This window comes from Cygnus atratus, chromosome 4 (genome assembly GCF_013377495.2).
Source record: "Cygnus atratus isolate AKBS03 ecotype Queensland, Australia chromosome 4, CAtr_DNAZoo_HiC_assembly, whole genome shotgun sequence".
NCBI lineage: Eukaryota > Metazoa > Chordata > Aves > Anseriformes > Anatidae > Cygnus > Cygnus atratus.
The window spans coordinates 4,655,378-4,674,437 of NC_066365.1; the positions used below are offsets into that span (position 1 = coordinate 4,655,378).

The following is a 19,060-nucleotide window of genomic DNA, read 5'->3' on the forward strand; positions in this document are numbered from 1 at the left end:
TCTAAATGCCACACAGCTTTACCAGCAGAGGTATTTATCAGCATCTCCTCAAAACAGATGAAATGTCACCCTGCTGACAAAAATTGTTTCAGTGGCACAGGTCTTCAAAACATGCTACTGTTACACGATCTGCAGGAGTCTGGAAAATGTACTGGGGGAAAAAAAGGAAGCCAGAACGTCTGGCCTTTTTTATTTAGATGAATTTTTTGGCTTAACTCAATTAAGTATAAGATCACTTAAATTATTTAGAGTTCACATGTTAACTTTCAAAAGCTACACAGGTTATATATATTCTTCTTAACTGTATTGACCAGGCAGCAGCACTCCAAGATTACACTGAACCTTCTGGAAGAGCCGTGGATTCGGTATTTTCTCCAACAAGAGAGCCAGAAAATCAAGACCTGTCTGACTTTTCTGTTACATTTGGACATAAGCCAAACTTCTGTTTTTAATCATGGAGAGAGACGTTCCTATAAGCTCTGCTTTACCTTTATCACAGTGCTTCAACTTTAACTTCCCACCCCCCAGACAAGTTCAGTTCACTCTGGATGAGAGCACGAAACACAGACGGATATCACTAAACTTTTCTTTCTGTCTTTGACGCAAGAGATGCCACCTGCTGTTGCCTGTAGAGAACAGCAGACACTCACAGAAAATACCAGCCTTTCTTTCATCTGTTACTGGGACTCCCATCATACATGGTATGGCACAGCCATACCTCTCTGTTCAGTTGATGTGACAGTGACAGGTAGAAATTTTTCCATGGGTGACCATTAAGCTCCCAACCAACATCAAAAACGAACCAAACTTCAGTCAAGAATTTTTAAAGTTTTCCTGCCTAGCGTGTTCCTAACTTCTGTGTGGTGTTGGTGTATCTTTCTTCTGCTCTGCATTCTGCTTCCTGGTTTCCTCTGTACCTCTGCTTTGGCAGAGGATCATAGCAGATCTCTGTGCGATCGGCTCCGGGGCAGACACATGGTGCAGTGGAGCAGTGGAATCAAGGCAGGCAGGGCTTTTTCTCCAGCATCAAGGCTACTCGAGGCAGCTGAGGGAGCCGCCAGGGCCTGGCAGCCCTCGTGAGGGAGGCTGACGAGATGTGGACAGAGCCAGCACTGCCCCCTCCCCGGCCGTACAAAGGCAGCCCCTGGGGAGCGCGAGCGACCAGGCCAGGCAGCCAGGGCCTGGCGCCTCAGTCAGGGCATGGCGCAGCAGTTTGCAAGGGCAGGGCACCCTCGCATTTCAATGACACAGATGAATGTCTGTGGTCTATAAAACTACTGCTTAAGAGTATGCTCGTTTAGAATCAGCTGCAAGCCTGGAGGCTGACGTTGAACAGCAATGGGACATGTACTGAGCCGGAAGGTGCTCAGTACAGTTATACTGCGACATGCCTTTCTGTTTTGACTTTCCTTAGATACATTGAAATTGACGTAGGTACCCTATTATTTACTCACATAATATCAGTACTCACCCTTGAAAGTAAGCATATGTCTCACCAAAACCAGAATGACCACAGGATAACCACTTTGAAAAGACAGGAAATATTGCAGTTATGAGCCTAACAGAACAGCTTAATATACCTTAAATTTTAAAGAAAAAGATGTAAAATGAACAAACGCAGAAGTCACACAATGTAAGAATGAGGGACTGGAAGTGACATATCCTGAAGACAGATGATTAACAACTAGCTCTTTTAGTAGATTGATTAGTATATGAACAGTAATACTTACACACAATTAAGGGAATAAAAAAAATCTCACTGACAATTATTATACAGACAAAAATAGTGCTTCAAACACGTGGCTTGCAGACAAGACATTTATGGAGATTTAGAAGGATCTTTTCCACCTTCAGCACACAATACATTTTAATGAAGTACGATGGTAACATTCCATCTTTTAAATGAAGACCAAAAAAAAGTTGGAGCCTTGTCTCTCAAACAAAAAAGCAACAGCTCACTTGATTACTGATAACAGCATATCATGTAGATACAGTACAAGTTCACAGAAAATGAGGTCTCTTGTCCCTGATACTAAAAAAAAAAAAAATCATTACCCAACAGTGAAAAACTAAGCAGAAAATGATGTGCTCATTGTATAGTATGGTACCTCAAAACATGGATGCAGAATAGGCCATGCATACTCAAGAAAAAGCTTCAGAAAATGCATGAAATTCAAACAATTTTGTAGAAAATAAGTTTTATTTGGCTCTTTTCATACATTTTTTCAAAAACAAATGCACATTCATACAGTTTGCCTCTCCTGGTGCACATATGGATTTGCTCATATAGAGCCATTAATAACAAGGCAAAAGGTGTCTCTGAAATCATTTCAGACACATTAATTCGGACTGTAAAGTATCCAAACTTATTTACTTTCTACTTATAACTTGGAAAGAAATGTTTCAGGTGTTTCTTCTCCAATTCACACATAATCCTCCTGCACAGGGAAGAGGGGACACACCTTGCAATAACGAACTGTCAAACCAATGGCTAATTCTCATTTCAGGGTACAGCTAAAGACAGGTTCTCTATTTCATGCCAAGTCAGATTAAAAAAAAATATATAGGTCACTTTCTCTTTTCAAAAGCTCTAGAACAGCAATGATAAAACGCTGTTTTAAAACTATAAATCAGCCATTGGTAGTAAAAGTTTGTTTGCAGACAGAGCACACTTTCCTCACTTGCTTCTCACGTTTAGGTCTCTTTCCTCTTGATAGTGACAATGGAATTTGTTTCTTGCTGCTTCTTAAACACTTCATAAAGAGGATTAAATTCAGCTTGGGCTTTCACACGTTGCAAGAGGTACTAACCCATCAAGTAGCCCCTGCAGAATAAAATTAAATTAGGAAAAAAGTTAGCAAACACAGGCAGAACCTCCTCAAAAAGCAAGAGACTTACAGTCTTAAAACAAAAACCTCAGTGCCAAAACACTCTTCACATCAAGGCTATTTAAAACCCATTTAAATCCCATATTTAAATCCCATTCAGGTACAAACAGACCTGCTTAACTACACTCTCCTTCCTCAGCTGATTTTCTTTAATGAACACTGAAAATGGACTAACTTACTCTCAATCCAACTTCAGCACTTATTTAGAATTTTTGAAGCCCAGCTTGCACCTTATGAAAGCTTCCTTCTTTGTACCCTTTACGCAAACTACCAGCGTCAAGATATTCAGTATAATCTGACATTCTCTGTCTCTGAACACAACTCTGGTCTCTTTTTCTTTTCGACTTACCTGAAGCCTTGTTTCTTTAAAGAATTTAAGAAAGAAAACTGTTAAGACATACATGCACAATGAAATGAGAAAACATATAGCAAGTCCCTATCCAGCTGCCTACTGCCAGGGAATCCCCGGTGCATTATGAAACAACATTTCTACTGCACTGCAAAAGTTAAACAAACATTTGAGAAAGGAGCAATGACTGACATAACTAAGTCAACACCCCAAAGAGCTACTCCAAAAATTAACTGTCGGTACCTCCAAACTGCTGGCTTCAGCTATTCTAAATGAAACAGATGGAGAAAGAAAGAAAAAACAAAAATTGAAAATCCCATGTTTTGTTATAACACAGCCTCAAAGCTGTGTTATTTTTCCTACTTTTTGTCTGTGAGTTAGGTGTATTGAAACGTCACACACATTGTATGCTTCAATGTTATGTTGAGTCTTCCAGCAACGACAAAATAAAAGACACATCATCTTTACTTTAGGACAGTTTTGGATGTTTCTAAACACCCATTACTCCTGCCATCGGTTCTTCTAGTTATGACCTTTGCCATATATTGCCGGTATAAATGATTCATTTGTCTTCCTTGAAGTTCCTTGATAAATCCTTTTTCTCCAAAGCCCTGCCTTGTAATTACTTTTACCTATCCAGCACGTATTCAGCCTACCTTAAAATTTATTACGACTCAGACTCACTAATCGTTACTGTCTGACTTAATAAATCTGTCATCTTTCTGAACCACAGCACAATCTCAGAGCAGTCAGCTCCAAAAGTTTCCCCACCTCATTCAAGATAGCTTGTTCCACAAAAGCACTGAAGAAAAGTAACTTATAGCCAAGCTAGAGATGTTCAGCATACCTGGTTTTATTTTCTGCTACGCTTAAATTTAATATAGGCACACGTAAACCATAAAAAGGAAGAAAAGCAGAAAGAGTTTTAAGTCACTTACGGTAATTTCATCCTCATGAAAACTCTAGCCATGAAGAAGCTCAAAAGCACACTGACAAATCCAATGAAGAGCAGGAGAAACCTGTTCAGCTTGGGGATATTTGGTGCATTGGATCGATCCAGAATTATGAATCCTAAGCCACCCATTGTGAAGAGGAAGCTAGATGCAAGCCCTTCCATAATATATTGTCCATTTACTCTACAAGACCAACAAACAAGGGGGATGGGGGAGGAAAGGGGGGGAAGAAAGAGTTAGAGGTTATTCAAAGAAAACTATTTACGTTTCAAAATTCAGCTACTCAACCTTCTTTACTGTACAAATGCACAAAATGATTAACTTTGATGGCTGACCTTCCAAATTTATTTTATGTTAGGAACTTATGTTATGCAATTACATTAAAGCTTTAAATTGTAATTTATCTCCTGGACTGACAGTCTGCAAGGTGACCAGACAAGCATACTAGTGGTTTTATATGCAACAGGGTATATTAATGGATACAACACAAACTCATCAGTTTTCAGAAAGACCTACCCTAAAAGTAGCACCAGTTTTCACAGATGATTCAAAGCATGGAACCGTGACCCTGGGGCCACTGGGTTTTCCAAGTCTTATTTCTACCCTGACATTGAGGCAGCAGCACCCAAATTCTCAAATCCCACTCCAAGCACTGTGTCACCTCATGAAGCACCTCAGCAGGTTCTAGCACACAGCAGAAGTGGTTCTTGCCTGCAGCACGTTTCGCTCCTCGCTCACTGGGCCTGCACACAGATTGTGGGGACTGGCCTGAAAGCGCCTCGGCTCTCTGTCAGTCCTCACAGCTAGGTTCCCTTCTTACAGAGCTCAGGCAGAGAGGGGAAGCCGAGCAGCTGAAAAAATATTGCACCTGGATGAGGAGTCTTCTGCGTGCAACAGTCACTGAGCCTTTTTCTATCACTGTCATCAGCAATACTGTCAGCTTTTTAACACTGGTACGACTGAAACTGCAATGTATGCTAAAACGGAAATGAAGATAATCATTATTGTCTCAAATCCTGAAAACAACCAATTCCATCTTTTTTCATGCTGCTTTCACAGAATTGCACTGAAGTGCTATCCAGCTCCCCGCAGCAGAGTGATCCACGCACCCTGCAGCAGCCCCACCCTGCCTGAGTCACATATCGCATCCAGTCGAAGTCAAAGTTTATACGTGAGGCATTTATAAATTTATACATGTGGTATCTACGTTCTGAGGACTTATAAAATACCAAAAACGTTCTGTAAGAAAAAAATCCACATGCCATTGCTTCCACATACAGACACAAAAACAAATCAAACAAAAGTTACAACTATAGATTTAATGCTTGTCAGAGCAATTCTTGACTACGCAGTCTCCAGCTTATTTTCAGTAGCAGATGCAAATAGACCCAGAGAAGACACCATTGTGTATTTGTAACTATTTTCCCCACCCTCAGCTACAGGAGTCCCGATTACACTAGAAGTTGAAAGGCCAGACCTTAAATTTTCCCAAACATTACTTATGTTGCTATGAAATATCCTATGAAATGCGCCCAAATACATCTGCACCCATTACAAACCTCAACTTTAACAGCAAAGGGATTCAAATAAAGAAAAGCACTGCCAGATCAAAGCCTGTTTCTTACCAAAGCGTTCACTCTCAAAGGCTTTGGAAGGACTTAGTTATTTACTTCCATTAATTCCAGGTACTTTTATTTTTTAATTTGGAGACTGAGGGCAGTTACGGGGTGGATCCTGCAATCCCCAGGTGGTTCCTGGGGGCTCGGAGCGGGCTGACCCAAATGTGTGCGCCCCGTCTGCTCCCCAGGAGGGGTGCGGAGCCCTGCCCTTCTCCTACCTGTAGGCCAGGAAGGCCATTGGCCTCTGGTGCCCGTGCTCGTCCGTCATCGACCCCACGCTGGGAGGCTCCACGATCACATCATAGATGATCCCTGCGAGGAAACAAGGCACGGAATTGGGTCCAAATCGTACAAAACGGGGGAGAATTGGCGAAACACCACAAGAACGCTTATAGCCGGGGCGAAGCACCCCAGGAACGGATATAACTCGGGGAAAAGCCTGAGGAGCGGCTACACGCAGGGCGACCCGCCTGTACCTGCCAGGAAGGGGGGATTTTATGGGGGTTTAGGGGGCTGGCAGCGGGGCCAACGGGGCATTTTCCCACCTCCGGTGATGAGGAAGTAGGAGACCACCACCAGCGCGTACACCGTCATGGCCGAGGGCATGTGCACCCAGCCCGGCCGCTTCAGCTTGATGTTGGGGCACTCGAGCACGGCGAAGGGCAGCCGGAACAGCGCCTCCATGCCGGCGGGCACCAAATGGCGGCGCGGAGCGGAGCGGAGCGGAGCGGAGCGGGGCTGGCGGCCGGGCGGAACCGGGCGCGCGGCTGCGTCCTGGCAGGGCAACAAAAAAGAGAGGGGAATTGGAAAAAAAAAAAAAAAAAATCGCATCTAAACCTTAAAGCGAAGTCACCACAGAGTTTACGCAAAATAATTAAAAATAATAATGGGATTTTTTTCCTCTAGTCGGAAGCACAATGCTCCTCAGGGTGTCTCCTCAGGGTGTCTCCTCAGGGTGTAGCCGCGCGTTTTACACGCCTGCCAGGGCCTACCAGCGTCGACGTGTCGGTGCTGGGTAACGGAGGGGGCGCTTGGGGAGGCGGGGCTACATGAGGCCACGCCCCCTGGCGGGGGCGGGTGAATGGGAGGCCACGCCCCCGGAGCGGTGGGCGGGGCCGGCGCAGGGGCGGATGAATGAACCTGAAGCAGGTGTTCGTTACCTGGCAGGGAACGCCGCGTGCTCCCTGCCGCTCCCCTCCTCCTCCCACCAGGGGCAGTGTGGGAATACAGCCATTAAGAAACCTGAGGGTTGTTTTTCGCAGGGAAAACTCCCAGGACTGGGGTCAAGGACACCGCGCCTACAGGTCAGGGTTACCCCTGGGGGTGCCGAAGCGTTCCCGGGTAGCTACGGCCACGTTTAAACAGCACGAAGCAGAGAAAAAACCATTTCCACCTTCCACAATTGCTCCTGACACGACATCATCAGCGATAGCGCAACAGATCCAAAATAACTCTGTGCAACTTGCAATGCCTGAGCCTGAATTGCCACTCCAAAATCCAGGTCCTGGAGCTAGTTTGTCACATCCGGAGCTCTGCTTGTACTGTGCCAGCAGCTGCTGACCCAGGAAGCACCTCACAGGACAACGAAACAGCTGCTGGAACTTCCTCCCAAATCCAGAGGGAGCTGTGTGTGGTATGGCTGCTGAAGCACTTGCTCTGAGAAGCCAATTCCCTTCCCCTGCCCCTCAGATTCAAGCAGCAGTAAACCACAGGCACACGCTATCAAAAAAAAAAAAATCTACCTTAGGCTTGTTCTAGCTCTCTTCCTCTTCATCTGACACTGCCTTCCAGTCTTTAGCCCATCTTTGTTCACTTTTCTATCTCAGACATCCTCTGATCACCTCACACACAGCTGGTGCCGTAAAATAACCTGCATTGCTCACAGTTACTCCAGTCTGTTTCCAGGACCGTGAGACAGAGCTGGGAGTCCTGTTTAAGTGGACTTCATCCCACATGCTTCACTCCCATCTGTAGGCAGCACCCTCACTGACAGTGTGCCACATCACACCCCAGTTCTGCATTTAACAAGCTGTGAGAAGCTCCTACAAGCCCTCACGAGCACGTGGACTGACAGGACACCAGGAAAGTGGAACTTTCATTTATTGGGCAGAAAATACAAATAGATTCACTTGGACTTTTGGCTCTGTGCTTGTGCCTTCAACACTTTCACGACGATCTTCTGCTCCTCAATAAGAAAAGCTCGCTTGATCCTGGAAAGGAAAATCAACACCATGAGGACATGTATACAGTTAAGCGAGAACACAAAAATAAGAAAGTTGCAGTTGTTTTGCAGACTGCAGCACTCTGTGGTACTCCACTTCACATAAAGGAGCTGTCTGTGTTCTTGCCAGCATCAAAAGACAGGGGCAGTGGCACCAATAAATGTAGAGGTTTGGGAAGAAGGCTTCAAGTGCTCACAAATTTAGGGTTAGCGGCTTGTAGGCAGATAAGGGTATCAACCCAATGGCTAAACAGTAGGAAAGTAAGTGACTTGACTAACTTAAGGTAAAAAGCAAAACTCCTCACCGGCAAACTAATTTTACAGTTCTTAAAGTAAGGGAACTGACCAGCTGTTCACACCAGCTCTTTCTTATAACTACAGAAAAATTTATGTGAGTTCAGTTATCAAAACGAGAGCTGCCCTCTCAGGATTATTGCTTCTTTGTACATCAACAAAAAAAACTCTGGCAGGTCAAATCATATCTAAATACAATTACTTCTTGAACAGATATGGGGCCACTACGCAGATAGATACACATGACAGTACTCACACGTCAACAGCCTGTTTGATGAGTGAGTTATACCACACACGTATACCATATAGACCGTCCTATCTCAAAACGGGAAAACGCTACTCCGTATGTATGATACCTATGGCTATTTCTACAGCACACAAAGCCTACCAACAATGCTTAGACGCAGGAGAAAGACCTGCCAATTACGGGGAAGGAGGTGACTGCACTTTCATTTGTGTTTAGGCATAAAAGATACACTCATGTACAAAAAATGACCTACCAAGCTCAGTGTTTGTGAAAACACTAAGGTAAAAATATCTTTTAACAGAAAAAAGTTTTGCCCAAGATCTGCAGCTGTAACAATCAGTCTTCAGTGCCACCTGATGTGGTTTAGTTTAGATCACAGAAGCCAAAAAAAAAAAAAAAACCAAGATGCTGGAAAGATGTGCACTACAGATGAAAAACTGGCACTAGACTGCTGACTCTGGAGATCTGGTTTGATTACCATTCACAAAGATGACACATTCTTTGCAATACACATTAATGCTCATACTTGTCAAGAAATTATGCAGATATGCAGTTGTTACAGAATAAAACTCAGTTCAAGGAGACCTACCAAAGGTCATCTTTAAGCTTAATCACATAGAAGATGCTTAATATGCTAACAATTAGTACCACTAAATCCCAAAACACCACAGAAGTCCAAAGTTGATTTTTCACTACTATCTTTGCACAAGACAAAACAGGAAGCAAAAGAAAAAAAACCCTTACTCTTGAGGGAATACAAAAATGCAGAAGGAACAGAATGTTTAGCACCTACACACCAGTACAGTTTGAAACCACAAAGAACAAACCATCCACAGAGGAGTTCCAAACACATTAATTAACCAGCTCAAATCCTGGGGGAAAATTGCACACCTCACTGCTAATGTGTCCCGTGCTTACCCTCTCCATTTTTCTACACTGACATCAGAAAAGAGTCTCTAGCATTTTGACTTACACTAGGAAGACACGGTAAGATGCAGAACTCGTATGAAGTCACCTCAAGAACAAAGTTATCCCATTGTGAGCTCACCTGTCGCGGACACACTTAGCACACATTGAACCACCATAGGCTCTGCTGACATGCTTCTTTGTTTTCGACAGCCTCATAAGAACTTTAGGACGCACAGCACGAACCTACAGAAAGCAAAAATTAGAAGCATATCATAAGATAGCAGGCCCCAATTTTGATTAACAGTTGCATTGAGAAAATTCACTTGTGTAGTTTGTCTTTAAAAAGCAGCAACACCTACAGTTAACTATTCAACATGCAAAAAGTGACTGAAGCCACAGGGTGTTTGACATGCCATCCTCAGCATTCCAGAACTGAACTTTTTCATTCCACCAAACAGGTTTCCCAATATACTTATAATTAAAATCCGCTTATTAAAAAGGATCATCTTCCCAAGTGTAGAAACTGACTGACAACAAGACTTGAGCACTCTGATCACTGTTAAAAGCAACATTAAATCAGGAATATATTTTGGAAGATAACAGCCTGTTAGGAAAAAGTCACTCATTTTTTCTAAAAATTATAGTCAACTTGACCTATGTTTTTGAAAGCCTATCTAATAGGTCCAATTCTAACTTTTAAACCTGTTACAGATTCATCTAGGTCTAGCTTGAAAAATTTCAGTCAATTACGAGTTAACTTGTAAAACAAGTTTAGATAATACCAGTGAGAATCACAAGCATTAAAAAGAAAAGCACTTGTTCCTTAAGCTTTCAAAGCTTGTTTTACCAGCTACACTTTACAACATTCAGATGACCATATTTTAAAGAAGGATATTCTTGAATCCATCAAGAAACAGACACCTTACTTGATAAAGTTGTTTGCATTTAAAATAATAAAAGCTGTCAAAGTTTTGTGCTGGTAATCCCAAGACTTACACCACGAAGTCTCCCTGGGCATACACCACATGCTGACTTTGGTGCCTTCCCTACTTTCTTGGTGTAAAGGTAAACAATCCTGTTCCCAGGTGTTCGGGACCTAAACACAGCAGAAAAACATTCTGTTAAGGAAACGATCAAAACTTAAACGTTGTTTTTCTTAAATTAGGATTTCCTTAGAAGCTACATCTTACTTACAGCCTGGTCTTGTTGGAAGCTGTGTTGTAGGACAACCTACGGCGGTAGGTCAGGCGCTGAACCATTTTTCACACCTTAATTAAGGAAAGCAGATTGGTTTAAGAGTTCAGCTTCCACCCAGAGGCTGACAGCATCACCTGCACGGAAGCACCGAGCTAAAACAGACCCAGCAGCTACCGATTCTGTGTCAGGATGGAGAGAACCGAAATACCTCCTCGCGACAGCCAACACCGCTAAATAATAAACAACGGGACGGGGCTGAGAGCAGAACGAGGCTTGTGACGAAGACTCAAGATGAGGCAAGGCCTCACCCTGCGCTGCCGCGGCCCGAGGCCTCCCCTCCCTGAGGGCCTGGCGACCGCTGCGGCACCGACACCCCGGCCCCGGCCCCGGGCCCGGGCCCCGGCCCCCCCGCACCCCCCAGGTGTCGCCGCACCGCGGATGGCGGCGGATGAAGGCGGCGGATGGAGGCCGCGGAGCCCCTGCCGCCATACCTGACACCGCCCGAGCCGGAAGAGGAAGCGGAAGCGCGCTCGGCGGGGTTGAAATAGTGGCGCTGAGGGACACGGAAGCGCCCGCCTCTAGGCCGCCATGTTGTACGGAGGTGGAGGTGGCTGGGCGCCGCCATGTTGTACGGCGGAGGTGCGGCCATGTTGTAGGGCGAGCAGGGGGAGTCGGCACGACTGTCTATCCATCTAATCCATCTATCTGTCTACGCATCCATCTATCAATTCATTTATTAAATGTTGTTTTTCTAAAACATCAGCATGTAGTCTCCGTAACGTGGCTTTGGGAGCGGTGCTCTCACACAAAGCTCGCACGTGCAAGGCCCTGCTCCCAGTACAAACCATACCCGCTCGCCCACCGGCCCCAGGCAGCACAGGACAGGACTCGCACCTTGCCTCTTTTTGCCCCAGAGTGGTGTCTGAAGCACAGCAGTACCCACACCCAGCCCTCACATGCAGTCACTTTCCTGTTCGGGGACCACCAGCACCACCGCTGTGCCAGCCAAGCAAACCGGGCAGCTGTCGGGGTCTCCACCAGGTGTACCCTGCAGGGCTGTACCACGTCAGGGACCCACATGTAAAATATGTAGGCTATGGACACCCTCGTTAGCTGCCTCAGCTTTGCTTTCGGAGAGCAGCGTGCACTTAGAAACCTTTGATGTGCGCTCCTGGCCTTATTTACGCATTTGTGACTTGCAGTTCATTGTGCAGCGTCCTCCTTGTTTTCCATCTATAATTATTATTTTGGTTAATTATTGACTCTTTTAAAGTGCAAATTATGGACATCAGACTTTTTCTAATTTGTGAAAGAGGAGAAAATGTCTATGAACTAGATTTTAGGGTATACTTAAAATAGGAGCATATTTCAGACAACAAGAAAATTTCAGAGCAATTAGAGTATTTAATATGAACTTTCTAGGCCCCAGACCCTGAGGGGAATAAGAAAGCCAATTAAACTAGATTAAATAATTGTGCCTAAATATAAAAGTGTAACGGAATCCAATTGTTAAAAGAACAACACTATTAAGTTATGATGAAACAGTTTAGTTTAGCTGTTGCAAGCGCAACAGGTTACTATTTTATTACTGAACAACAGTATCGATATTTTTTGAGCTTACCCAGTTTGGGCCCTAAACTCAACTGGTATGAATTGTAGGAGCTGCCAGTTAAATTCAGTGGCTCGCTGCTGCTGATGCTCTGGCCTAGTTTTTCAAACATTCTCAGTTTATTTTGTAAGAACAGAGCTGTCAGGCAAATGGCTTGCGAGAGCATCTAGAAATGCTAGCTTTATGACAAATGGTTTAGTGTGGTCTAATGTAGGGATAATATTTGAAGCAAGAGCTTGCTAAGCCCGTTTTGAATGGATTAGCGGTAGGCAAGTGAGTCTCATATTCTCTGCTATTCCTAGCTCTCCATAGGACTGAACCATTTCTTTGGGGAGTAGGTTTTTTCCATGTCCAACACATCTCACTAACTCTTCCTGTACTTCCTTCTTTCTATGAATACAACAAAGGGGATGGAGTAGCAAATGCACAACCTGCCAACTTGGAAAAGCATCAGTGGCAGCCGATAAAAAGCATTTTTTCCCTGCTAGGATATCAGTGGAAGCATAGGGCCTGAGGATGTGGTCTTTTTCCTTAAGAAGACTTGAGGTTGGTTTCCAGGGTGTATTTGCTTATAGTCAGCATAAAACTGTAAACCTCTTTTTTTCTAGCCATAGATGACTAGAAAGATAACTATCTCTGGTGGCAGATGAGCGATGTGTGGCATTTTGCATGGGCCAGCCAGTTGTCACCGTGTTCTGTTTCTAGTACCAGAAGATTGCTTTGTTCATAGTTTAAGACCATTTCTTGGTATGTTGACCATTCTTACTTTCTTTTTCACACAGTCCTCTCCTTACCTTTCTTTCTTCTGAAAATCCCTACCTATGTACACAACAATTCTCTTACAGTCATGGAAAAATCCATTTCAGTAAAAGCACTAGTGCCAAAATGGGTAAGGCTTGATGAGCCTGGCTGGACCCCTGGAAAGCCTCGTCCTTCACTTTCCCAGCCCTCCTGCCTCACTTCCAGGGATCTCCCAAGCCCCACTAGGACTCGGCTGCTCCACCAGCCTCTCCCCGTTGATCCCTACACTGCAGTAGCCTCTGCAGTCCTAGGGTGTGCAGCCACATAAGCTTCAATTAAAAAATGAGTGATTGTTTTCACTTTTATTCACTTCTGTCCTGTCTGTGTCCAGTCTATGTCGTACTGACCTAGACCAGCAAGTTCTAAAAGATACGGGAAGGAAAGCAAGCCGGTGTGCAAGCACATACTGGGTACCAAAGAGAGAGAAAAAAAGTGGTGGCTGAGGGAGGTACTGCTCCTGTTAAGCCTCAGCCACAATACATTTCTATGAACAGCAGTAGGTATGTCTTTCAGAAATGCCTCATTTAAATCAAAATCCAACCTCATGTGCTCTCAAATACAAACAGCAGGATTAGGTCCTTAAATGAGAAAAGAGAGCAAGAAACCTTGCAAACGTACTAGGAACTGACTGAAAGGGCACAAAGAGGAAGATGTCCCATGGTCCATTGTCTCTCTGGAGCCTTTTTCTTTCCCTAAAAATCACGTTCCTTTTCCTTGTTAACTATGTGGCACGTGTCGCAATCTGATTATATTCATTTACATCAATGTAACCTTTCACAACACGGACCCATGCAAATTACATTACAAGAGACTGTAGTTCATTTCCATTTCAGTGGAGCTTGTTAAACAAGCAAAATTATTTTGTAGCAAAGGGAAAAACAATTTAGTGGAATGCACTCCTCGCATAGGAAGTACATAACATCGTATTTGGGTTGAAACTTTTTCTGTCAGAAATGTCATAACCCCGTAAGAAAGAGAATTAAAATCCCGTTATTTTAATTTACATCTAGCCACGAGATAAGTAAAGTTATCATTGAAATTCTAATTAAATAGGATGATTGACTAAGGTAGGACATCAAAGAAGAGAAGTGAATATGATAAGTCAAAGTCTTATTAATTAGTCCGCGTGGAAGAAATTCCAGGGACGTCAAGCTGAGGCTGCTGCAAGGAGAAAAAAAGCAGACAAGAAAATGTGTGTTTCTTTGAAGTTAGGAACTGAGATAGTGATGGAGGTAATTGTGTCTGACTGGATCCAGTAATGAAGAGCCGTAAATCAGACCTAGGAATCGGAGGAAAGATTCCAGTAACGAATGTGGCTGCCCCCCTGCTGCGAAGAAACAGAATGCAGAGCTGACTAATTGACCCAGTCTATCTCCCAGTAGCTCTCTGTTATTATTTATTAATTTTTAATTTCTGAATTATTTACGTTCTGGGAAATTATTTTTGACAGCCTGTTAGGCGTGCCAAAGTTAATGGAGGATGAAAGGACCGGTACTAGAATTAGCAGGGATGTAGTCACAGGCTACTGAATTTAATGATTTTGGAAGGGAAAATTGATTTCACACAGCGTGTCACTTTACACTACTTTAGGGATACACCAGCTATTTGATTAATTGAGGAATAACCAACTCAAAGTATATTTGAAGTGTAAATGAATCACAGTGCTCAGCTGTTTATTTTTCCCCTTTTCTGATGAGAACACTGAGTTTGCTTAAAGTTGCTGATTAAAACCAATACAGGTAGGCCCCATGCTCACACCTGCTTACTTTCTCTTTGCCATCTGGAGGAGACGTGTAATCCTCCATTTCACTTGGGATGGAGCTCGTCCTTCCCACACAAAGCCTAATTAAATAGGCTTTGTGCACGCTCCCCCTCCCCCTGCAGAAGCTGTTTAAGAGGTAGAGGTATCACAGCACTGAGCCTGTGAGCAGAGCGCATGGCTGAGACGTGGGTTCTCCGCAGTGGCTTTTCGTAGGTGCACTTCATCTAGTCCCTGAGACGAGGTAGCGGTCCCTGGCCTACGACATTTCCCCTGTAGGTCCTTCTGGTGCAGCAGTTTTATGCTGGTCCACCTGTCCATTGTACGGAGCAGTGGTAAAATAAAGGAGCTCTGTGTAGCTCTTCCAGGCTGCACTTCATCCCCGGTGTCAAACACAAGCTAAATCCTGTCTGCTGCTCACGTCAAAGCCTTCTGGCCATCCAGGCATCCAGGGCACAGAGGCAGTCTTTTCCCAGCGATGCGTACAGTGCTACAGGCAGCTCACATCTCCAGAAAGATTCCTGCTGGAAATGTCTCCTGAGTTGCTCAAGATGAGCACATCTGTGCTCCTTCCCGCAGACGGCAGCTGCTCGAAGTGAGGCGTACAACCGCTTGTCTCCTGTGGAAACAGCAGGCTTTCTGGGGTCTGAAATGGGGGGTCAGAGTGGCAAAGTGCCCTCCCTGACACAGCTTCCTAATAGACATTGGTGGACTTGGGTAAACCACTTAATTGGCAGCGTAATCAGCCATGTGCACGCTGATTCTGGTTACCTTAATTTTGGGTGTCCAGAATGAAGTGTCATTTTGTGGCTCTTCAAAACCTCCCAAACACATAAAACTATTTACCTAAGTGTTAGCTCTAAATGGCCTAAGACTAATTTTCCCCACTTTAAAGTGAGAGTAATTTATGTTACTACCTAAGAAAATCCCAAGACTTTTGTGGAGAGAATTAATACCTCATGTTTTATTTGCAGAAGTATTGGGAAAGTCGTAAACACCAAATACAAGGAGTAGTTGCTATGTTTCATGGCGCCGTTTACCCCAAGAAACAACTCAAAACTGTCTGCCATAAATTGAAATGGACCCCATGAATGTGTGAGGAAGAAGTGTGCTAGACCCCACTTCTAGTCCAATGAACAATAAAACTCCTCCGAATTCACTGGGACCAAACTATTGAGTGAGAGGTTAAGCATCAAAAGGATATGGCATTTTGGACATTTTGCTGTGTCTCTGTTTCTTAAAATTGGAAGGACTCGCTATCATTGCAAATGTTGACCGTACTGGGGTGAGGGGAGAGGTAAAGAATAACAAGTCAATCATGCATCAGTGTATCTTTGAAATACATATCTGTGTTTGTAATTTAAAGATAGATGAAGATGTACAGGAAGATTTTGCTGCTTAGGTTTTCTAAGGGGTTTATAATTCATTTGAACATCTCCCTAGGTTATTTTTCTGAGCACTTCAGACACTGGGAACATTTCTTTGAGATGTTTCACTGACAGGACCGTGCAAGGCTAGCCTGGGTTTTTCTGTAACCTTTTGGATTATACCAGTGGCAATTAACCATGCAAGGAGGAAAGGAGGATCATCTAAACCAGGGTGTTAAGGGAGGTGTATGACCTGTGGCCTCTGCTCCAGGGATTGCTACTTGATCTTTTTTTTTTTTTTTTAGTGTGTGCAGTCTGGACTAGCTCCTAGAACAAAAGCCTGAATCAAAAACTGCTTTTCTCTGGCTCTCCTGAATCTGAGAAATGTTTGTATTTTTGGTTATTGTTAAAACCAAAATATTTGGTTATTGATAAAACAGCCCAAAATATACCTTTTGAAACAGCCTTTTCTGTTTGTAATAAAATTGTATCACTGAAACTACTCTCACTGCTATGCAATCCTGAAGACTCCAATTCACTGATGGTAGAACTGAGCCTCCCAAATTTAATTAAAAAAAAAGTTTTATTTATTTAAGTGTTGAATTAAGAAACAGTGAGTCATATCTTCAGATGGTACAGGACAATTAGACATTTCATGCTACTTGAAAAACTGCCACAGTTTTAAAACAGTCCATCAAAACTCTAATACCTTCTATAGAACGTGTAGAAATTAGCTCAAAAATATTTACATTCAACAAACATAACTAAGTATTTGGATGAAGATGATTTAACATGCTCTGCTGTTGTATATTGGAATGAATCCATCACAGAGCTGGCTTCTCCCTGTTTCAATATTAAAACAAAAGGGGTATGCTTTCAGTGCAGCACCCTGGGAATTCAGCTCATAAGTCCAATTAACAACAACTAATTCCCCATACTGCATATTTACCCCTAAGAGTTGGCTAGATATAATAAGTCATGCATTTTGCATTTAAGCTTCTAATGCCCAGAGGATAACAAAAATCTCTCCTGATCACTTTTTATTTTCATCATATGAAGAAAGAAGAAAGCATCCTCCCTTCCCCCTTCCGTTAGGCATATAAATGTTATGGCACTAAGCCTGCGAAAGAAGCCATCTACTGCCTTCACCCCATTGCTCCGTACCCTACTTCTCCATAAATACTTCCTTCCAGAAGATGGAAGGTAACAGAATCCCTCTGGACGTGTTTTCTGTATAGATGAGTACACCTTAGAATGGTGAATTCTTCTCCCTGTGACAACGATCTACTGCTAATCCACTGGACCAAGGTTACCGTCCTTTAAGCTGTAATGCTGTGTTGCATACAGCGTGCGGTCCCATCATGCTGGTTTTCACTACAGGACCTTCCAAGGTTGCGCCCTGCTGTGGCAATGAACATGTCATAAAGGCTATAAATCTAACGTACTGTAAATGGCAATGACCATGCTGTAACGCTAAAAATTAGGCAAATTCTTTCAATGATTAGAATGATCTTCTGCAACTCAATTTTGCGTCCAATTTGAGTCAGATTTGAACTAAACACTCTAAAGGTAAAAGCCGAGCACGTTGCTGCACACTGCAAATGCAAAAAGGAGTGACGGGGAGAAAGAAATAGACCATATGTGTGCCTGAGGCTGCAGATATTCTTAGTTGGGTACAACCGAAATTGTACCTTAGAAATTAGGGGCACGTTAAAATATCTAGCTATGTCTGGATGCCCTTTTACTGGCAGTTACCAGAAACAACTAAGGTCTATTGGTACCTTATAGATCTGTATTTATGAAGTTTTGCAACGAGGAAATAATGCCATACAGCACAAGATCTTCATGGTTGAAAGGAATTTGGAAGGAAGTGATTTGAGGAGAAAACAGCAGAGCATATTAAAACATAAAGCATGTTACACTGCTTGATAGCAACACAAAATGTGACGCTGTGCTAAAAGAAATGCCTGGATCGATGCTTGGTAGCTGTGCCTGCAGAGCAGCAGGTTATCTAGCGTACAGAAAGCACCCTACAAAATATTTCTGCAACATTGTACTTTGCTGTGCATGGCAAAAGCCCAGAAGGTGTTATTTTTTCATGAAGCTGTGGTGAACTTGGCTTATGCCTGGAATCAGACGGGCTGCTTCTTACATGGGCTTCTGAGCAGCATGTTCACAGATTCAAGGCCAAATTTCCAGAGCAGCTCCCAGGCAGATTTCCAAGTGCTCAGCTTCCAAGCTCCAAGCCAGGCTTTCCACAGGTCCAGAAAGCAGAATGACTGAACGGGAGCTGAGCTCTTCTAAACATCCCAGACTAACTGGCTGATTTCCCTCTCAGCTGCTATGCCTGTGACAGAAGTTCAGACAACCGAGTGCAGCGTTTCTGACATACTCGGATGTGAATTTTAGTACCTGTCTGTACAGCACTGCCACTTGCGAAAAAATGTGTTGGCTGCATCTTGCTCTCAAGGAGATTTTAGATCATTCTGCACCCTCTTCCCTGTAAGCAACAAAATGAGCAAAGGTCTCACAGGTTGATCCTGAAATAGGGCTTTGAGCAGAGCAGCACAATACCTGCATTTGTGTAACACCTCATGGTCAACTTGCCACTCACTGGAAAGCGGCAGCAGACTGCAGGACTAATGATCCCTTCCCTTTTAAAGCCTCTAGACTTTATGTGCTTTGAGGAGATTGAAGACAAGCATTAAATTTTGATTAAAGGGACACTGCCAACTTATATTAAGCTTAGAACTTAGGGTTTTGTAACAGGCAGGTGTAGGTGGCAGGGAGCTTGTATTTTGGGTGTAAATACTGCTTTGCAATGGGGAAAAGCTTTGAGCTGGGAAG

The 19,060-nt window shown here is 43.6% G+C and overlaps 2 protein-coding genes across 5 annotated transcripts; both read right to left on the reverse strand.

Annotated features, from left to right (window-relative positions):
• Window positions 1-2,181: 2,181 nt before the first annotated feature.
• OSTC (oligosaccharyltransferase complex non-catalytic subunit) lies at window positions 2,182-6,819 on the reverse strand. Its single transcript, XM_035539668.2, has 4 exons — window positions 6,355-6,819; window positions 6,028-6,121; window positions 4,176-4,373; window positions 2,182-2,824 (listed from the first exon to the last, which is right to left on the reverse strand). Exons 1-4 carry the CDS (start codon window positions 6,638-6,640, stop codon window positions 2,806-2,808), a joined length of 597 nt encoding a protein of 198 aa, XP_035395561.1. The 5' UTR covers window positions 6,641-6,819; the 3' UTR covers window positions 2,182-2,805.
• A 1,073-nt stretch (window positions 6,820-7,892) lies between these two features.
• On the reverse strand, window positions 7,893-11,251 carry RPL34 (ribosomal protein L34). Of its 4 annotated transcripts, none has more exons than XM_035543354.2 (5): window positions 11,169-11,251; window positions 10,675-10,748; window positions 10,477-10,576; window positions 9,620-9,723; window positions 7,893-8,019 (listed from the first exon to the last, which is right to left on the reverse strand). In XM_035543354.2, the coding sequence occupies exons 2-5, from the start codon at window positions 10,737-10,739 to the stop codon at window positions 7,935-7,937; spliced, it is 354 nt and encodes a 117-aa protein (XP_035399247.1). In that variant the 5' UTR covers window positions 10,740-10,748; window positions 11,169-11,251; the 3' UTR covers window positions 7,893-7,934. The 4 variants fall into 4 exon arrangements, with proteins under 4 accessions (XP_035399247.1, XP_050566517.1, XP_035399258.1 ...); XM_050710560.1 differs by lacking the exon at window positions 11,169-11,251 and adding an exon at window positions 11,111-11,168; XM_035543365.2 differs by lacking the exon at window positions 11,169-11,251 and adding an exon at window positions 10,886-11,030.
• Window positions 11,252-19,060: the final 7,809 nt, after the last annotated feature.

Coding starts and splice junctions, on each gene's coding strand:
- OSTC (XM_035539668.2), bottom strand. CDS start 6,640: ATGCGATTTTTTTTTTTTTTTTTTCCAATTCCCCTCTCTTTTTTGTTG. Junction 6,122..6,354: donor CTACTTCCTCATCACCGGAG/GTGGGAAAATGC, acceptor GTTTCCTCGCAG/GGATCATCTATGATGTGATC. Junction 4,374..6,027: donor ATGGCCTTCCTGGCCTACAG/GTAGGAGAAGGG, acceptor TTGGTCTTGTAG/AGTAAATGGACAATATATTA.
- RPL34 (XM_050710559.1), bottom strand. CDS start 10,106: ATGAGTGACTTTTTCCTAACAGGCTGTTATCTTCCAAAATATATTCCT. Junction 9,724..9,893: donor GTTCTGGAATGCTGAGGATG/GCATGTCAAACA, acceptor TGCTTTCTGTAG/GTTCGTGCTGTGCGTCCTAA. Junction 8,020..9,619: donor GCTAAGTGTGTCCGCGACAG/GTGAGCTCACAA, acceptor TTTCCTTTCCAG/GATCAAGCGAGCTTTTCTTA.